The 13,657-nt window shown below is 42.6% G+C and overlaps 1 protein-coding gene across 8 annotated transcripts in view; it reads left to right on the plus strand.

Annotated features, from left to right (window-relative positions):
• kcnq2a (potassium voltage-gated channel, KQT-like subfamily, member 2a) overlaps positions 1–13,647 on the plus strand; it is a 30,938-nt gene extending 17,291 nt beyond the window's left edge. The window contains exons 11-17 of one of the 8 annotated variants that reach the window (XM_061767729.1): positions 1,314–1,364; positions 2,451–2,656; positions 4,274–4,379; positions 6,448–6,579; positions 7,095–7,163; positions 10,397–10,490; positions 10,586–13,647. In XM_061767729.1, coding sequence (XP_061623713.1) covers positions 1,314–1,364; positions 2,451–2,656; positions 4,274–4,379; positions 6,448–6,579; positions 7,095–7,163; positions 10,397–10,490; positions 10,586–11,413 — 1,486 coding nt within the window. In that variant the 3' untranslated portion in view covers positions 11,414–13,647. The other 7 variants (XM_061767737.1, XM_061767674.1, XM_061767684.1 and 4 more) reach the window with 7 other exon arrangements.
• The last annotated feature ends 10 nt before the right edge of the window (positions 13,648–13,657 follow it).

Below are 13,657 nucleotides of genomic sequence, written 5' to 3' on the forward strand. Positions count from 1 at the left end.
GGGCTGAGTGAGTGAGTGAGTGAGTGAGTGAGTGAGTGAGTGAGTGAGTGAGTGAGTGAGTGAGTGAGTGAGTGAGTGAGTGAGTGAGTGAGTGAGTGAGTGAGTGAGTGAGTGAGTGAGTGAGTGAGTGAGTGAGTGAGTGAGTGAGTGAGTGAGTGAGTGAGTGAGTGAGTGAGTGAGTGAGTGAGTGAGTGAGTGAGTGAGTGAGTGAGTGAGTGAGTGAGTGAGTGAGTGAGTGAGTGAGTGAGTGAGTGAGTGAGTGAGTGAGTGAGTGAGTGAGTGAGTGAGTGAGTGAGTGAGTGAGTGAGTGAGTGAGTGAGTGAGTGAGTGAGTGAGTGAGTGAGTGAGTGAGTGAGTGAGTGAGTGAGTGAGTGAGTGAGTGAGTGAGTGAGTGAGTGAGTGAGTGAGTGAGTGAGTGAGTGAGTGAGTGAGTGAGTGAGTGAGTGAGTGAGTGAGTGAGTGAGTGAGTGAGTGAGTGAGTGAGTGAGTGAGTGAGTGAGTGAGTGAGTGAGTGAGTGAGTGAGTGAGTGAGTGAGTGAGTGAGTGAGTGAGTGAGTGAGTGAGTGAGTGAGTGAGTGAGTGAGTGAGTGAGTGAGTGAGTGAGTGAGTGAGTGAGTGAGTGAGTGAGTGAGTGAGTGAGTGAGTGAGTGAGTGAGTGAGTGAGTGAGTGAGTGAGTGAGTGAGTGAGTGAGTGAGTGAGTGAGTGAGTGAGTGAGTGAGTGAGTGAGTGAGTGAGTGAGTGAGTGAGTGAGTGAGTGAGTGAGTGAGTGAGTGAGTGAGTGAGTGAGTGAGTGAGTGAGTGAGTGAGTGAGTGAGTGAGTGAGTGAGTGAGTGAGTGAGTGAGTGAGTGAGTGAGTGAGTGAGTGAGTGAGTGAGTGAGTGAGTGAGTGAGTGAGTGAGTGAGTGAGTTTCAAAGGCCTCCTTCAAGAATGGCCATGCTGCATTTGCATAGTATGTAATACTTAGGGATGAATGCTCACAGCTTCCTTATACATTTCATCAATAAGTTGATTTTTGACAGTTCAACATCGCCACAGGAAAAAGTGATCTTTGAACACTTTTCAATGCGTCGCTTGTTCATTTTTCCCCCCCTCTCCTTCCCCACACTGTATTTTGACAAAAGACACATGCACTCGTTGACAGCGTCAACGCTTTATTGTGACTGCAGGCATTTGAGCGAAATCGAAATGTCTGAAAATGTCATTCGATGCTTGATGATTACAATAAAGTGTCATTGCAAAGAGAGTGGAGCCCAAACTGCTGTTTTGGGCACAATATCCACTGCTTTGTTTGTGTCTCCTCTACTGCTCCAGTGAGAACGCACACAAAGACAGACTTTGCGCTTGCTGTCCGACAACTTTTAGGTATAGTTATTGCACAGATACTACCTACTGCACTGCAAGTCTGTGTGTCACCTCCTGCACCTCAGTTCCAATCCCGGCTTCAACACAAGGTCATTTTTATTTTATTATTATTATTATTTTTTTTTTTTGTAGATGTGATGAGTGTGGGTCATGCAAAAATAGCTGGTTTCATTTTAGATTATATGGTGACATCCTGGAGTTAATTTTCACCAGTTCCAGTAGTTAGCAGATAGAGACAAAAAAAAGCTAGGGGGTGAATAAATTGTAAACAAAATACATTAATTAATTAATAAATGCACGTTCTAATTCCTCATCATTGTCTCCCAATCCGATAGTACTGTTTGAGGTATCATGACTTTTTTCAGGCATCTTTCTGTCATAAAAATGGGGAAATATTGGGCGATAACAATGACGCACTGCCTGCAAAGCAGATGTGGCATCTGTAAAGCTGACATTTGCAGGGGAGTTGAAAGAGAAAGTGTAGCCTGGAGCAAAAAGCAGCTCATATTTCAATATCGACCAAAAAAGAATGATAGATTGCAAAGGGATTGTTTTATTTTGCAGCATTAGAGGTGTTCTCTTCAAATAAACCCAAAGAAACATTTTGTTTACTGGCCGATCAACGCAAATGTATTTCATATTCCTTTAATCAAGTATATTTCTTTCATTCGCTTGCTGCCTTTTTGCCACTGTTGATTATCTTCTGACTGATTCTTTTTGGCTTCTTTTCACAAGGGACATCGAGTATGATCATTTCTTTCTTTCTTGCATGATTTGTGTTGTCATTTTGCACATAGAAAGAGAAAGCCCAGCTCATCCTTTTGAGATGTCACGTTGCTTCCAGTGCATGCTTGCTTGTAGCTTCCTGCTGCTTGCCTGACCTGCTGAATGCTCGACTATGTTCCTATATGGACATGGCTTCCACCGCTGTAGGTACTCTTGAGGTAAGCGTCACGCCAATGTGATACGTTTTACATCGAAACAAGCAATAAGATAAAAACAAAAAAAACAAAAACGTACTTTGTATAGGGATGCCGTGAAATGATTTTCACAACGGCTAACCATTTCATGACTTGATCCTCCTAGTCGGAAGGCAAGCCTGAAGGATAAGGTGTTCCCGAGTCCTTCCAAGGCTCCGCTGGCCAAAGGGAAGGACCAGTCCCCTGGGCCAGAAGATGGTGCCGAGGTGAGCCCCGGCAAGGTCCGCAAGAGCTGGAGCTTTGCAGAGAAGAACCGAGGGCCCAAGCATGCTTTCAGAGTCCGGGGCAGCGCCTCGCGCCAAAACTCAGAGGGTAAAGGAACTCGCGTGCACGTCAATTCACAAAGAACTTAGACCCCCTGGATTTTTCAATGTCTCATGTTCGTAGGGTCAACCTTATAAGGCCTTACAGGTTTCTATTGATTTCAATGGGGGGGAAACGATTTGAGATACAAATCGTTTGCGTTACGAGCGTGGTCAGGAAATGAATTCACCTTGTATTTCAAGGCACAGAAATAAAATAATACCAAACAAAATAGTATCAAAAAAGGTCCGTGATAAATGACATATGTTTAGTAACGATCCAAGAACCACTCAAAACAGTTTGTCTGTCACTGACATTCTTACTAGAATCCATAATGAACTGTTGTTTTCCATGTCTCTGCTTTCTCTCTCCTTGCAGCAATTGAAGGTTTAATAAGTAAGAAATTGGGATATTTCTGGTTGGCTTACAGTATATGGGCGTAGTCGACAAGACAAGCTTGATTTATTTGAAAAACATGCATGCTGAAATGTGCAGAGATTATTTTTTTTTTCACTTGACATGAACTCCTATGATATTTTCCTTTCTTCCCCCCGGGATCACAAATTTGCTGGATGAAGTGAACAAATTGTCACCGGTAGTTCGTTAAGTAGGTTAACAGTGGGTTCAAGTCAAGTGGTGTCACCATAATCGGGGAAATGTCTCCAAATTGCCCCAGTCGCCATGTTGCATGAAGAGTCCTCACTTTCCTTCCGAGCATCTGTCAACAGCAGTCAAGTCTCGAGACCTTTGCCTGACTGCTGTGAAAACCATCAAAATGGCACCTGGCTCAACTGGATTTAATGATTACTCAACGTACTTGTCAAAGGTTTCAACAAAGCTTCCCACCATCCGTACTGTCCTTTAATTCTGCACTGATTTGATTCTGTTTCACAAAGCCAACAAATGTGCTATCAGAATCAGAATCATCTTTATTTGCCAAGTATGTCCAAAAAACACACAAGGAATTTGTCTCCGGTAGTTGGAACCGCTCTAGTACGACAACAGACAGTCTATTGACAGAGAACACTTTCGAGACATAAAGACATTGACAAAAAAACAGTCACTGAGCAATAAAGGGTTGATGGTTATCTGGTAATGCCGGTACAAATTATTATTCTTATTTTTTGACAATTGTGCAAACAGATGCAGAGTCCTCTAGCACTTAGAGCAGTTCCAATGACTAATATTGCAATAGTCCGGCCGGTGCAATGACCATCGTGCAAAGGCCGGCGAGACCTCAAGGAGTGTATGCGGTTTAAAGTGACGAGTAGCGCGATAATCTGGGACAATGTCGATTGTGCAAATGTTGCAGATGCTACCCTGGCATGAGTGGCCAGTATCGGTCAACAACAGATATGCAAATGGTGCAGCGTGGCGAGACAACTACAGTGAGTGCACGAGTAATGTAGAATTGGCCCGACGGAAATGTGACAACAAACTCAAGACAAACAAAATTGGCAGCATGTTGCAACGGAGTCACTATTGGTCACTGATCATACTTTTCTCTGTCAAAGACAAAAGCAACAGCTTTTCTTTGCATCTTCTCTTGATGCAGCTCACTAGCGGGCCAAAGTAAGCTTCTTTTTTTTTTCCCCCCTTCAAAGTGTCCTTGTCTTTGTTCTGTAGAGGCGAGCTTTCCAGGAGAGGACGTTGGCGACGACAAGAGTTGTCACTGTGAATTTCTCGCTCAAGAATTGCCGCCAGGGTTAAGGGTTGCGATACGAGCAATCTGGTAAGAGCTCACGTTAACGTCTCCTCTGCTCTGTTAGCGTCATCCGTGAAAATATTCTTAGCATTCTGTAATCTGTAGGAAGTGTTACATACTATTTTCACGGTAGCGTTATTTTTACAGTGTATCTTTGTTTGAATTGAACATTTGTTCAGCGTTCCTGTCTTTTTAACCATAAACATCAGACTGTTTGTTGAGTTATTGTTCTAGTGCGCGGGTGACCAAGCTTTTTTCATACAGAACAATCGAAGGATGCAAGGGCCGCTTTGAATTCCTTCAACCTGAGACCATTAAACACGCTAAAACCACACGGTACTCGCCTGACCGCTATACAACAATACCGATGACGTAGAAAACGTCATTTCATTCATTTAATCATTAGTATGTCGTCCGTTTCTCTTACCAAGCTTTCCAATTATGCTGTGTTGTTTTGAAAATAGGGTAAAGATGAAGAAAGCAATGAGAAGTTTTAAACTCGGATTCACACCCACAAATCACACTTAAATCTCAACCCACACAGAAATTGGTACATTTTCACCGGTTGTAACTTTCTTGATATTTGTCGCAGGAAAATGATAGTCGTACCGAGATCCGTGTGATAATGTTGTTCTCATGTGTATCGTTTGAAATCGTACACAAGTACATACGTTCGATTTCTTTTAACACGTCATGATTGATTTAACCCTGTTAAATACAAATTCAGTGTACTTTGAGCTCATCTTGCTTGTCGCAGTACAATACAGTCTCATTTTGAATGTCATTAGAGTTGTTTCTGTTTACACAAAAGATCCCTTGTGCGTTTTGCATTTCGTTCCCTTACAGCACAGGGGGTGTCAAACTCAAGGCCGGGGGGCCAGGTCCGGCCCCGCCACATGATTTTATGTGGCCCGCAAAGGCAAAATCATGTGTGTCAACACACATGATTCTTGTTCAAATCTGTACCAACATTTCAAATTGTCATATTGTCAAAACTTTCATGATGTATGGATTAGAGACAGTGGCACTGAAGAGAAAACAGGAAGCAGAGCTGGAGGTGGCGGAAATGAAGATGTTGAGGTTCGCTCTCGGAGTGACCAGGTTGGATAAAATTAGAAATGAGCTCATCAGAGGGACAGCCAAGGTTCGATGTTTTGGAGACAAAGTTAGAGAGAGCAGACTTCAACGGTTTGGACACGTCCAGAGGAGAGAGAGTGAGTATATTGGTAGAAGGATGATGAGGATGGAGCTGCCAGGCAAGAGAGCTAGAGGAAGACCAAAGAGAAGGTTGATGGATGTCGTGAGGGAAGACATGATGGCAGTTGGTGTTCGAGAGGAGGATGCAGGAGATAGGCTCTCATGGAAAAGGATGACGCGCTGTGGCGACCCCTAACGGGACAAGCCGAAAGGCAAAGAAGAAGAAGAAGAAGAAGATATTGTCAAAACTAGTTCCTACATTTCGTGTGTAAATATGATGAGGCAATTAAAGATTTGTATGGTTTCACAGTCATAACGGCCCTCTGAGGGAAACCGTAACCACAGCGTGGCCCGCGACAAAAATGAGTTTGACACCCTTGCCTTACAGCATCGAATGTGAACTGAGCCGTGATCTTAAAACCATGATTTGAACCTTGATTTTTGGCGTACAATACAACCCCTAGTAGGGACTCTAAGTTTGTACTTTTTTACTCGGAAGGTATGTCGGATGGTCGGCAGATAGGTTGCTTGGGTACTAGTACGTAATTTACAGTAGCCTATTGCAACGAATGGGGCGGGGGGTAATTACTGTAGGTAGGTAGCTTTGTAGCTCGGTAGGGCACATTGGAATATATTAAAAGTGGCTATTTTTATTGCTGGTATTTAAGTAAGTTGGTAGGCAGGTAGGTAAATAAGTTAATTTGTTAAGTATAGAAGTCTACCCTTAACTGTTGAAATGCCAGGTTTTTGTCATATAGAAAAATGAGACCAAGATAAATCATCCCCCCCCCCCTCCAATAATTAATTTTCATTTACCGCCAAAATGAAAAGAATTGCTTCACAAAATTTTGGGAGGGTGAGTATCACATTTAAGAGTGAATTATGTATCTTCCCTCAGCATCATGACGTTCCTGGTGTCAAAGAGAAGATTCAAGGAGAGCCTTCGACCATATGATGTCATGGATGTGATCGAGCAGTACTCTGCAGGCCACCTGGACATGCTGACCCGCATTAAGAACCTGCAATCCAGGCAAGCACACGTTCACCGTACAGGGCAACCCTAATAATTCTCACATGACAGAGCCTGAATGTCTCCATGAAGAATGCGCACAACACACGCGTCACTCGGGTTATGCTATGTACAGTATGAAATGTAGATTCTTCTAGTAGATTTAGTGAATATCTTCTTCTAAAATCCTGGTGATGATTATTTGATATGGACCAGGTTGCTGGATACACACATGTGCACGTAAGCCATTTCGCCCGTTTCATTGATCAGCCACATGTGTTGTATTCAGTTCTTTGTCATGAGTGACATTGTAAAACGTACAATTCACTCACTAGAAGCTCCGATTGCAACGTGTTGTTGTTTGTGGTGCCAGCCTTTCCTGCGCACGATCTCATGTTTTTGTCCGCAAAAGATCTAACGTGAACACTACATTCAATGTATTCCAACAGGAAAACACGGAATAGGTTGAAAGCGGGGATTTGCCACGTTGCTTCATTTCTGCATTGCGCTCATATCGTCTCTGTGTGCTTTGCCAGGATAGATATGATTGTTGGGGCCCCTCCCCCATCAACACCTCGCCATAAGAAGTCCACTGAAGGTCCGAGGTTAGGGCAAGAGACTTGCACCTCCAAAGTGACCATTTTGCAAGAACTGTCCTCAGTGTCGAAGCAGCTACAGTACATGCTAACTTTTCTTAATAGTTTTGACGGAAGGACCCTCTTTTGAGTTCAAGCCACCTGGATGTTTCATTCTGTGAGGGAATGCGTGCAGACACAAACTAAGGTTAATATGCACTCAAATCAAGGCAATGTTGAGTCATGTGACGTGGCCTCACTCAGATGAGGGTCCTTTTGCTTAATGTCAAACTGGACAGACAGATAACAGTAGCCCCCCCGCCCCCCACCATCTGGATTAAATGGTAATGACGCATGAAATCACAAGTATGCAAGAGCATGTTCTCACATTCATTTAGCAGGATACTGTACAAATAGTGATGCACAAAAATAGGTTGCTTGAAAAGTTCATTTTGAATCTTTGAAAAATGCTCAGTTTCCAAATTCCAAGGTTTTTAATAATTCAAACAAACAATGTAAAAAAAAATATTGGGGTGTGGTGCATAGGAAAGGTGAATCATGGGAATTGCTGGTGTTTTCAGTGCAGCATGTCTGCCATATTTGTGAGTTGAGTGTGTTGCACTCTCACTTCTTTTTTTTTTTTTTTGAAGCTTGCTCAACAGAACAATCTTGTTCCAAGAAAAAAAAACTCAGTTTATAGTCATTATGTTTTGGTACAATTTCCTACCAAATTCTTGTAAGAACATGTTGCATGCAGTGTTGCATTTTGGGGCTGGAGCCTATTCTCTCATTCATCACTTCATATCGAATGGAGACTGGTAAAACCCTGGACTGTACAGTATATGTTATGCATGCACATCTGAGAACAGCACATTACTCTTTTGGAAATGCTCACTTCATTTTCAGACACAGTGGAACCTCAAAGGTGCAGCAATTACTTCTGCAATGCTAGTCAAAATCCAATTTATTTGTGTTTAGAAACTCTTTTTTAAAATTTTTTTTATTTTTTATTTTTTTAAATCTGTTCTAGGTTAAAACTGACACCAGTTAGGGGTTGAACCGACTTGCCGATGTATCGTTACCGCTGCGCAATAACGATTAGTGCGACCAAGGATAGCAAAAAGTGAGGGAACAAACGTGTTTGGAGGCAAAAGCGTGCACAGCACAGTGACAAGTTACTGAAAAAAATATCAATGAGGTCAACCGTCAATCAAAGTAGACTCGACAATCATCGCCTTTTCCACAATTTAAATCAGTTTCTAGGGGTCTTAATAGCGTTCCTCTGACATGATTTTCTCAAAATACTCAAAGGATCAAAAGTTAGAGAACACTGAACACAACCCATTTTGTTCATTTTTCCTGAAATTAGCCTGTTTTGAGGAGGCTTTCTTGGTCGGCTTAATGGGTATTAATGGGTGGGTAGGCACTCCAGAGACACAATTATTTGTATACAAGTACTGTAATTTCTTGTGTATAATGTGCATTTTGTTCCCCCCCCAAAAATTATCAAAAGTCAATAGTGCGCATTATACATAGGTATAGGGGAAAAAACATTCACATTTTATAAATGTATGCCGCCATCTAGTGGTTAGGAATAAGATGCACACTTTCATTCCCAAATGCTACCGCCACCTAGTGGTTATAAAAAGGTGTGGCCTACACTTTCATTCCAATATGACAGGGGGACGTATGACTGCATATATGTATAGTTGTGCTCATAAATTGACATACACTGGCAGAATTTGTGAAATATATATATATTTTTTTAAATATGACTGATGACTGAACAACAACCATCATCAATTTCTTTATGGTTATGTATTGTTGAATGAGAATGCTTTTCTGAAATGCTTGACCGTTTCATTTGAATCCCATTAAAATCAAATTAAACGTGTTTCGTCTGGTCCTTCGTGTTTTCTTTCAAGAATTGTACCCATCTTACAAATTCTGCCGGGGTAATCAAACATATGAGCACAACGGTGTTTTTTCTAATTTACTAAATAAAAGTAGGGCTGTGAATTTAAAAATAAGAGCAAGTAAATAAAAAAAAGTGCATAACTACAGAGTAATTCTTTGAGGAAAAACTAACAAAATACAGATAATACTTCATTTTAATTATATGGGTAGAAGCAAAATCATGCATTGTAAAAAATCCTTTAAACATAGGTAGAGGTGTTTTCCAGAATTTTGAGGTCAACTTTGGGTGTTCGTATTATACATGGGTGCACATACACGAGAAATCACGGTAATTCAAAAGTTAATTTTCCACAACATTTTCATTTTAAATTACGTTGACCACTGCTTAATACAACTAGATCAAGTTAAAATATAATAGCTCATCATTTGGTCAGAGTGTAGAAGGATATACATTAGTTAATATTATATTGTTACAGTATCCTAGTCAATAAACAACAACAAAATTTGCGTTGTCAGCTTTTGATGACGAAGTGGAAAATGTGCATTGTGACATTACTGTTTGCAAGGTCCGTGTCTTCACATTAAGCGTAAACAGCTAATTTTGCAGTGTAAATTATAGTCTTCTTTTATGATTAATAACTTAATGCTTTAGCGATATTATACTGTGCAGTCAGGAACGAGCATTTCCCTCTACTGGAGTAAATTAATTTTCACCTTTACTGGTACAGTGACATCACAATAAAAAGCAAAGCACCTTTGTCGGGTTGTTTGAATTTTGAATTGCGCTGAATTACGGATTGTACGACTATAGGGTTATCTGAATTTAGAGGTTCCACTGTAGTTTCAAGTTGTTTGTATGTGTTTATTCATTGTTGGCATGAAATCATCAAAATGAATGTTGTTTTCACATAATTACGGTGTAAAAGGGACTCACGCTGTCTTTTTCGAAGGTAGTCTGTGTGGAGTTTTCTGTTAACAAACACGAGCAGAGGTCCACTCAACACCATAATGCTTTACAAAAAAAAATTTGTATAGCCATTGTTGCTGTCCAATCAAAAGTAAGCATTTTCAGGTTTGGGGCAACTCATCGCATTTATATATAAGTGTTTCATATCGTTAGTTATTATAAATTATTTCACAGTAAAATGAGGTATATGAGTAGATATGTGTTTTAGAACAGCCATGAAATAGTCTCAAAGCCGCACTGTTAAAACTAAACACTAGGGTTTACCACAATATTATCGTTTAGACCAGAAAATCCACAAATTACCTTTTTACCTTACTTACTGTATGTAGCAAAACTGAATAGCATTTGTAAACTCAGATCTGACACTTTCTGTTGCTAGAGTTGACCAAATAGTGGGTAAAGGTTCAAAGGTTGAGGCGGAGGCCGCAGAGGACCCAAGCATGATGGGACGTCTGCTCAAAGTTGAGAAACAGGTGAGGACGGCAGCTCTGGTTGGATGGATCCGTGGTTCTCCTGGTGTGTTTCTCCAAATCCATCCTGGTTTTGTGTGCTTTCCTTCCGCCCGCAGGTAGTCTGCATGGACGGAAAGCTGGATTTTCTGGTCCATGTGTATATTCGACGCATGGGCATCCCTCGCTCTGAGACAGAGGCCTTTTTTAACTCCAAAGAACTTTATCCTGCGCCGCCTTACCACAGCCCAGAGGGGAGCAAGGAGAAGGAGGAGATGGTCAAGCAGGAACAGGAGATGAAGGCATTCTCAGCCGCGGACGTCTTGTGCGCCGATGGGTCTTTAGAGCAGAAAGACCCTTTATCGATGGAGCGTGCGGCGGGATCGGCGGGTTCCGCCTCTGGTAGTAACAGTCGGCCTTCTACCTCGTGGCAGCATCAGCTGCAGCACCCCGTCAGCCAGCCGGCCTGGAACAGCAGCGTGGCCAATACCCCCTCGCCCGTCGGCGATTCCCCCCGACTGTTCCGCCTCCCCCCTCCGCCAGCTCCGCTCCATGACCGTTCCAGCCAAGAGAGCGGCTCCCTGAGCAGGAGACGCCACCGGAGGCAGAGGCGTCGTCCGCAGGATGCCGCCAACGCTGAGAGCGACACGTCCCTCTCCATTCCGTCCGTGGACCACGAGGAGCTGGAGCGCTCCTTCAGCGGCTTCAGCATCTCTCAGGCCAAGGAGGACTTCTTCGGGCCGTCTTTCTTTCCGGAATCCGGTGGCGGCGGAGGCGGGTCCGCGGCCGGGACTGAAGGCGGAGCTCCACCTCCGCTCTGTGCCAAGGTGAGGCCATTCCTAGCGGAGGGTGAATCTGACACAGACTCTGACCTCTACGCTCCCTCGCCCCTGTCCTTCACTGGTGAGGCCTCCTGCGGGGAGAGAGGATGGCCAGGACTCAAGTAGCTCCGCCCACCGTTGCCCGCTCGGCAAAGATGCCAAAATGGTCACGTGACCCAGAAGCCAATGTTGCTCATGATTTTGATTGACTGACGAGGATTTACTACTGGACATGGACACGATATGCCCTTGAAACACTGCCTTTGTCTGGGATACAACACGGCAAGCAATGCTTTAAAACATTGCTTAAATAGGGGTGGGGGAGGGGGGGGGCATTTTTTTTATTGCATTCATTTGCAATATTTTTTTGTATTTGAGTTAAAGCTTCAAGGTAAGCGCTTCAGAACTTAAAGGAAGGACGAATATGAGATATACTTCATCCACTCAAGCGCAAAAGTGTGAGTGGAATTGTTTTGATCCCCGTTTGTTCATTCATCCAAACAACAACAAAAATGTTAAACAAGAGTTGTGGCGCATATACAGTGCATCGAGAAACAATACATACCACTACCTTTTCCTCCATTTCTTTTGGCACTGCAATTCCACAATTTAATTTTTTTGTTACAGCCCCAAACTCAAAAGGCCCTCATGAGGACAAACCCTGTAGAAAATGGGTGGATGCTCTGAAAATACTGTATATTTTCACATTTTTGTTTTTGCTGAAGATAAAATGGACACATGCACCAGAAATACTGTACGCACATGCCTATTTCTCATTCTATGGGCATGCATTAATGGTGCGATTGAAGAGAGAATGGTCAGCAATACTTTACGTTTGCAAAAAAAAAAACAACATGAATGATGATAAAAGTACATTTCACTGTGTGGTTAGCATAGTGCTTTGATAAGGTTAGCTAATCTAGAGATATACCTAAAGTACGGAGATTACCAATGAAACATTCGCGTGATTTTCAGTGTCATTATTCAGCCGACTATTACAGGAGCTCCCTCAGATATTTGCCCATTCGTGAAGCCCCCGCATGGCATGTAAATGGTTAATTTCAGGAGCCCCTACAGACATTTTTGGCAAGCGGTCCGCAGATTTGAGTAACAATAGATTCCAATGTGGTGCATGCAAAGCACTTTTTATTTTCTTCACATGGTGTCCTGTCGTCTTGTTGGATTGAGTACAAAGGAAAACAAAACATGATGAATGTTTAGCACGGCGGACGACCGGTTAGAGCGTCTGCCTCACAGTTCTGAGGTCCGGCGTTCAATCCCCGGCCCCGCCTGTGCGGAGTTTGCGTGTTCTCCCCGTGCCTGCGTGGCTTTTCTCCGGGCACTCCGCTTTCCTCCCACATCCCAAAAACATGCATGCTAGGTTGATTGAAGACTCTTATTAAATTGTCCGTAGGTGTGAATATGAGTGCGTTTGTATGTGCCCTGCGATTGGCCGGCAACCAGTTCAGGGTGTACCCCGCCTCCTGCCTGCAGTTAGCTGGGATAGGCTCCAGCATACACGAGACCTTAGTGAGGAGAAGCGGCTCAGAAAATGGATGGATGGATGTTATGTTTAGCACACATTATTTTACCTTCCATACATCAATTAGGTAAGTTGCCGTGATATTTGCTCTGTACTAAATGAGAGAATGCAATCAAATGCAGCCACAAAAGGCAGTCAAGAGTCTTCATCCTTTACAAAGGGAAATCAAGATGGCCTTATTTTACAGTACTGTTTCATAGATTCCAAAATAATCGACATTCTCAAGTAAATTTCAAAAGTGAACAATTGTTGCCAATTAAAAATGTAGCTGTCCACGGTAGCACGAAGAGCATGGAATGGAAGGGGGCAAAGCAACTCAATCGTGAACAGAACACACATACATACAATAACATTTAAGAGAGATTTAGCTTACAGGATCCTCAAAAAAAGCAACCCGCTGGCATGTTTACTACCAGCCAAAGAACTGACTTTTAACACCTTCAAGTAATTGCAACTCCCTCTTCAATAATAAAACTTTTGTACATTACCAAAAGTAGTCGCCTCTTCTTTAGATGACTCACAGCAATAAATGAATGAAGCCGTTTAAGAGGGGCCATTTATTGCCGGGTGGCGATCGAGCGCTTCATTTCACGGGGAGAACATACAGATGGTCCTGCTGTAAACTTGCCAATTTGTGATGCGCATTACCACAGTCATTGGTAATTCATTCTTAATTTGTTAAAATAATTCATTGGGGGCACTGTCGGCGTGTTCAACAGAAGATAATAGAGCCTTTACACAATAGCATGGCAAGAAATAAGTTTTAAAATTTGGTGTTTGAGCGAAAAAAAAAAAAGAGCTCTTTCCATCCCCCCAACACATGCAAA

This window comes from Phyllopteryx taeniolatus, chromosome 1, assembly GCF_024500385.1.
Source record: "Phyllopteryx taeniolatus isolate TA_2022b chromosome 1, UOR_Ptae_1.2, whole genome shotgun sequence".
NCBI classification, from domain to species: Eukaryota; Metazoa; Chordata; class Actinopteri; order Syngnathiformes; family Syngnathidae; genus Phyllopteryx; species Phyllopteryx taeniolatus.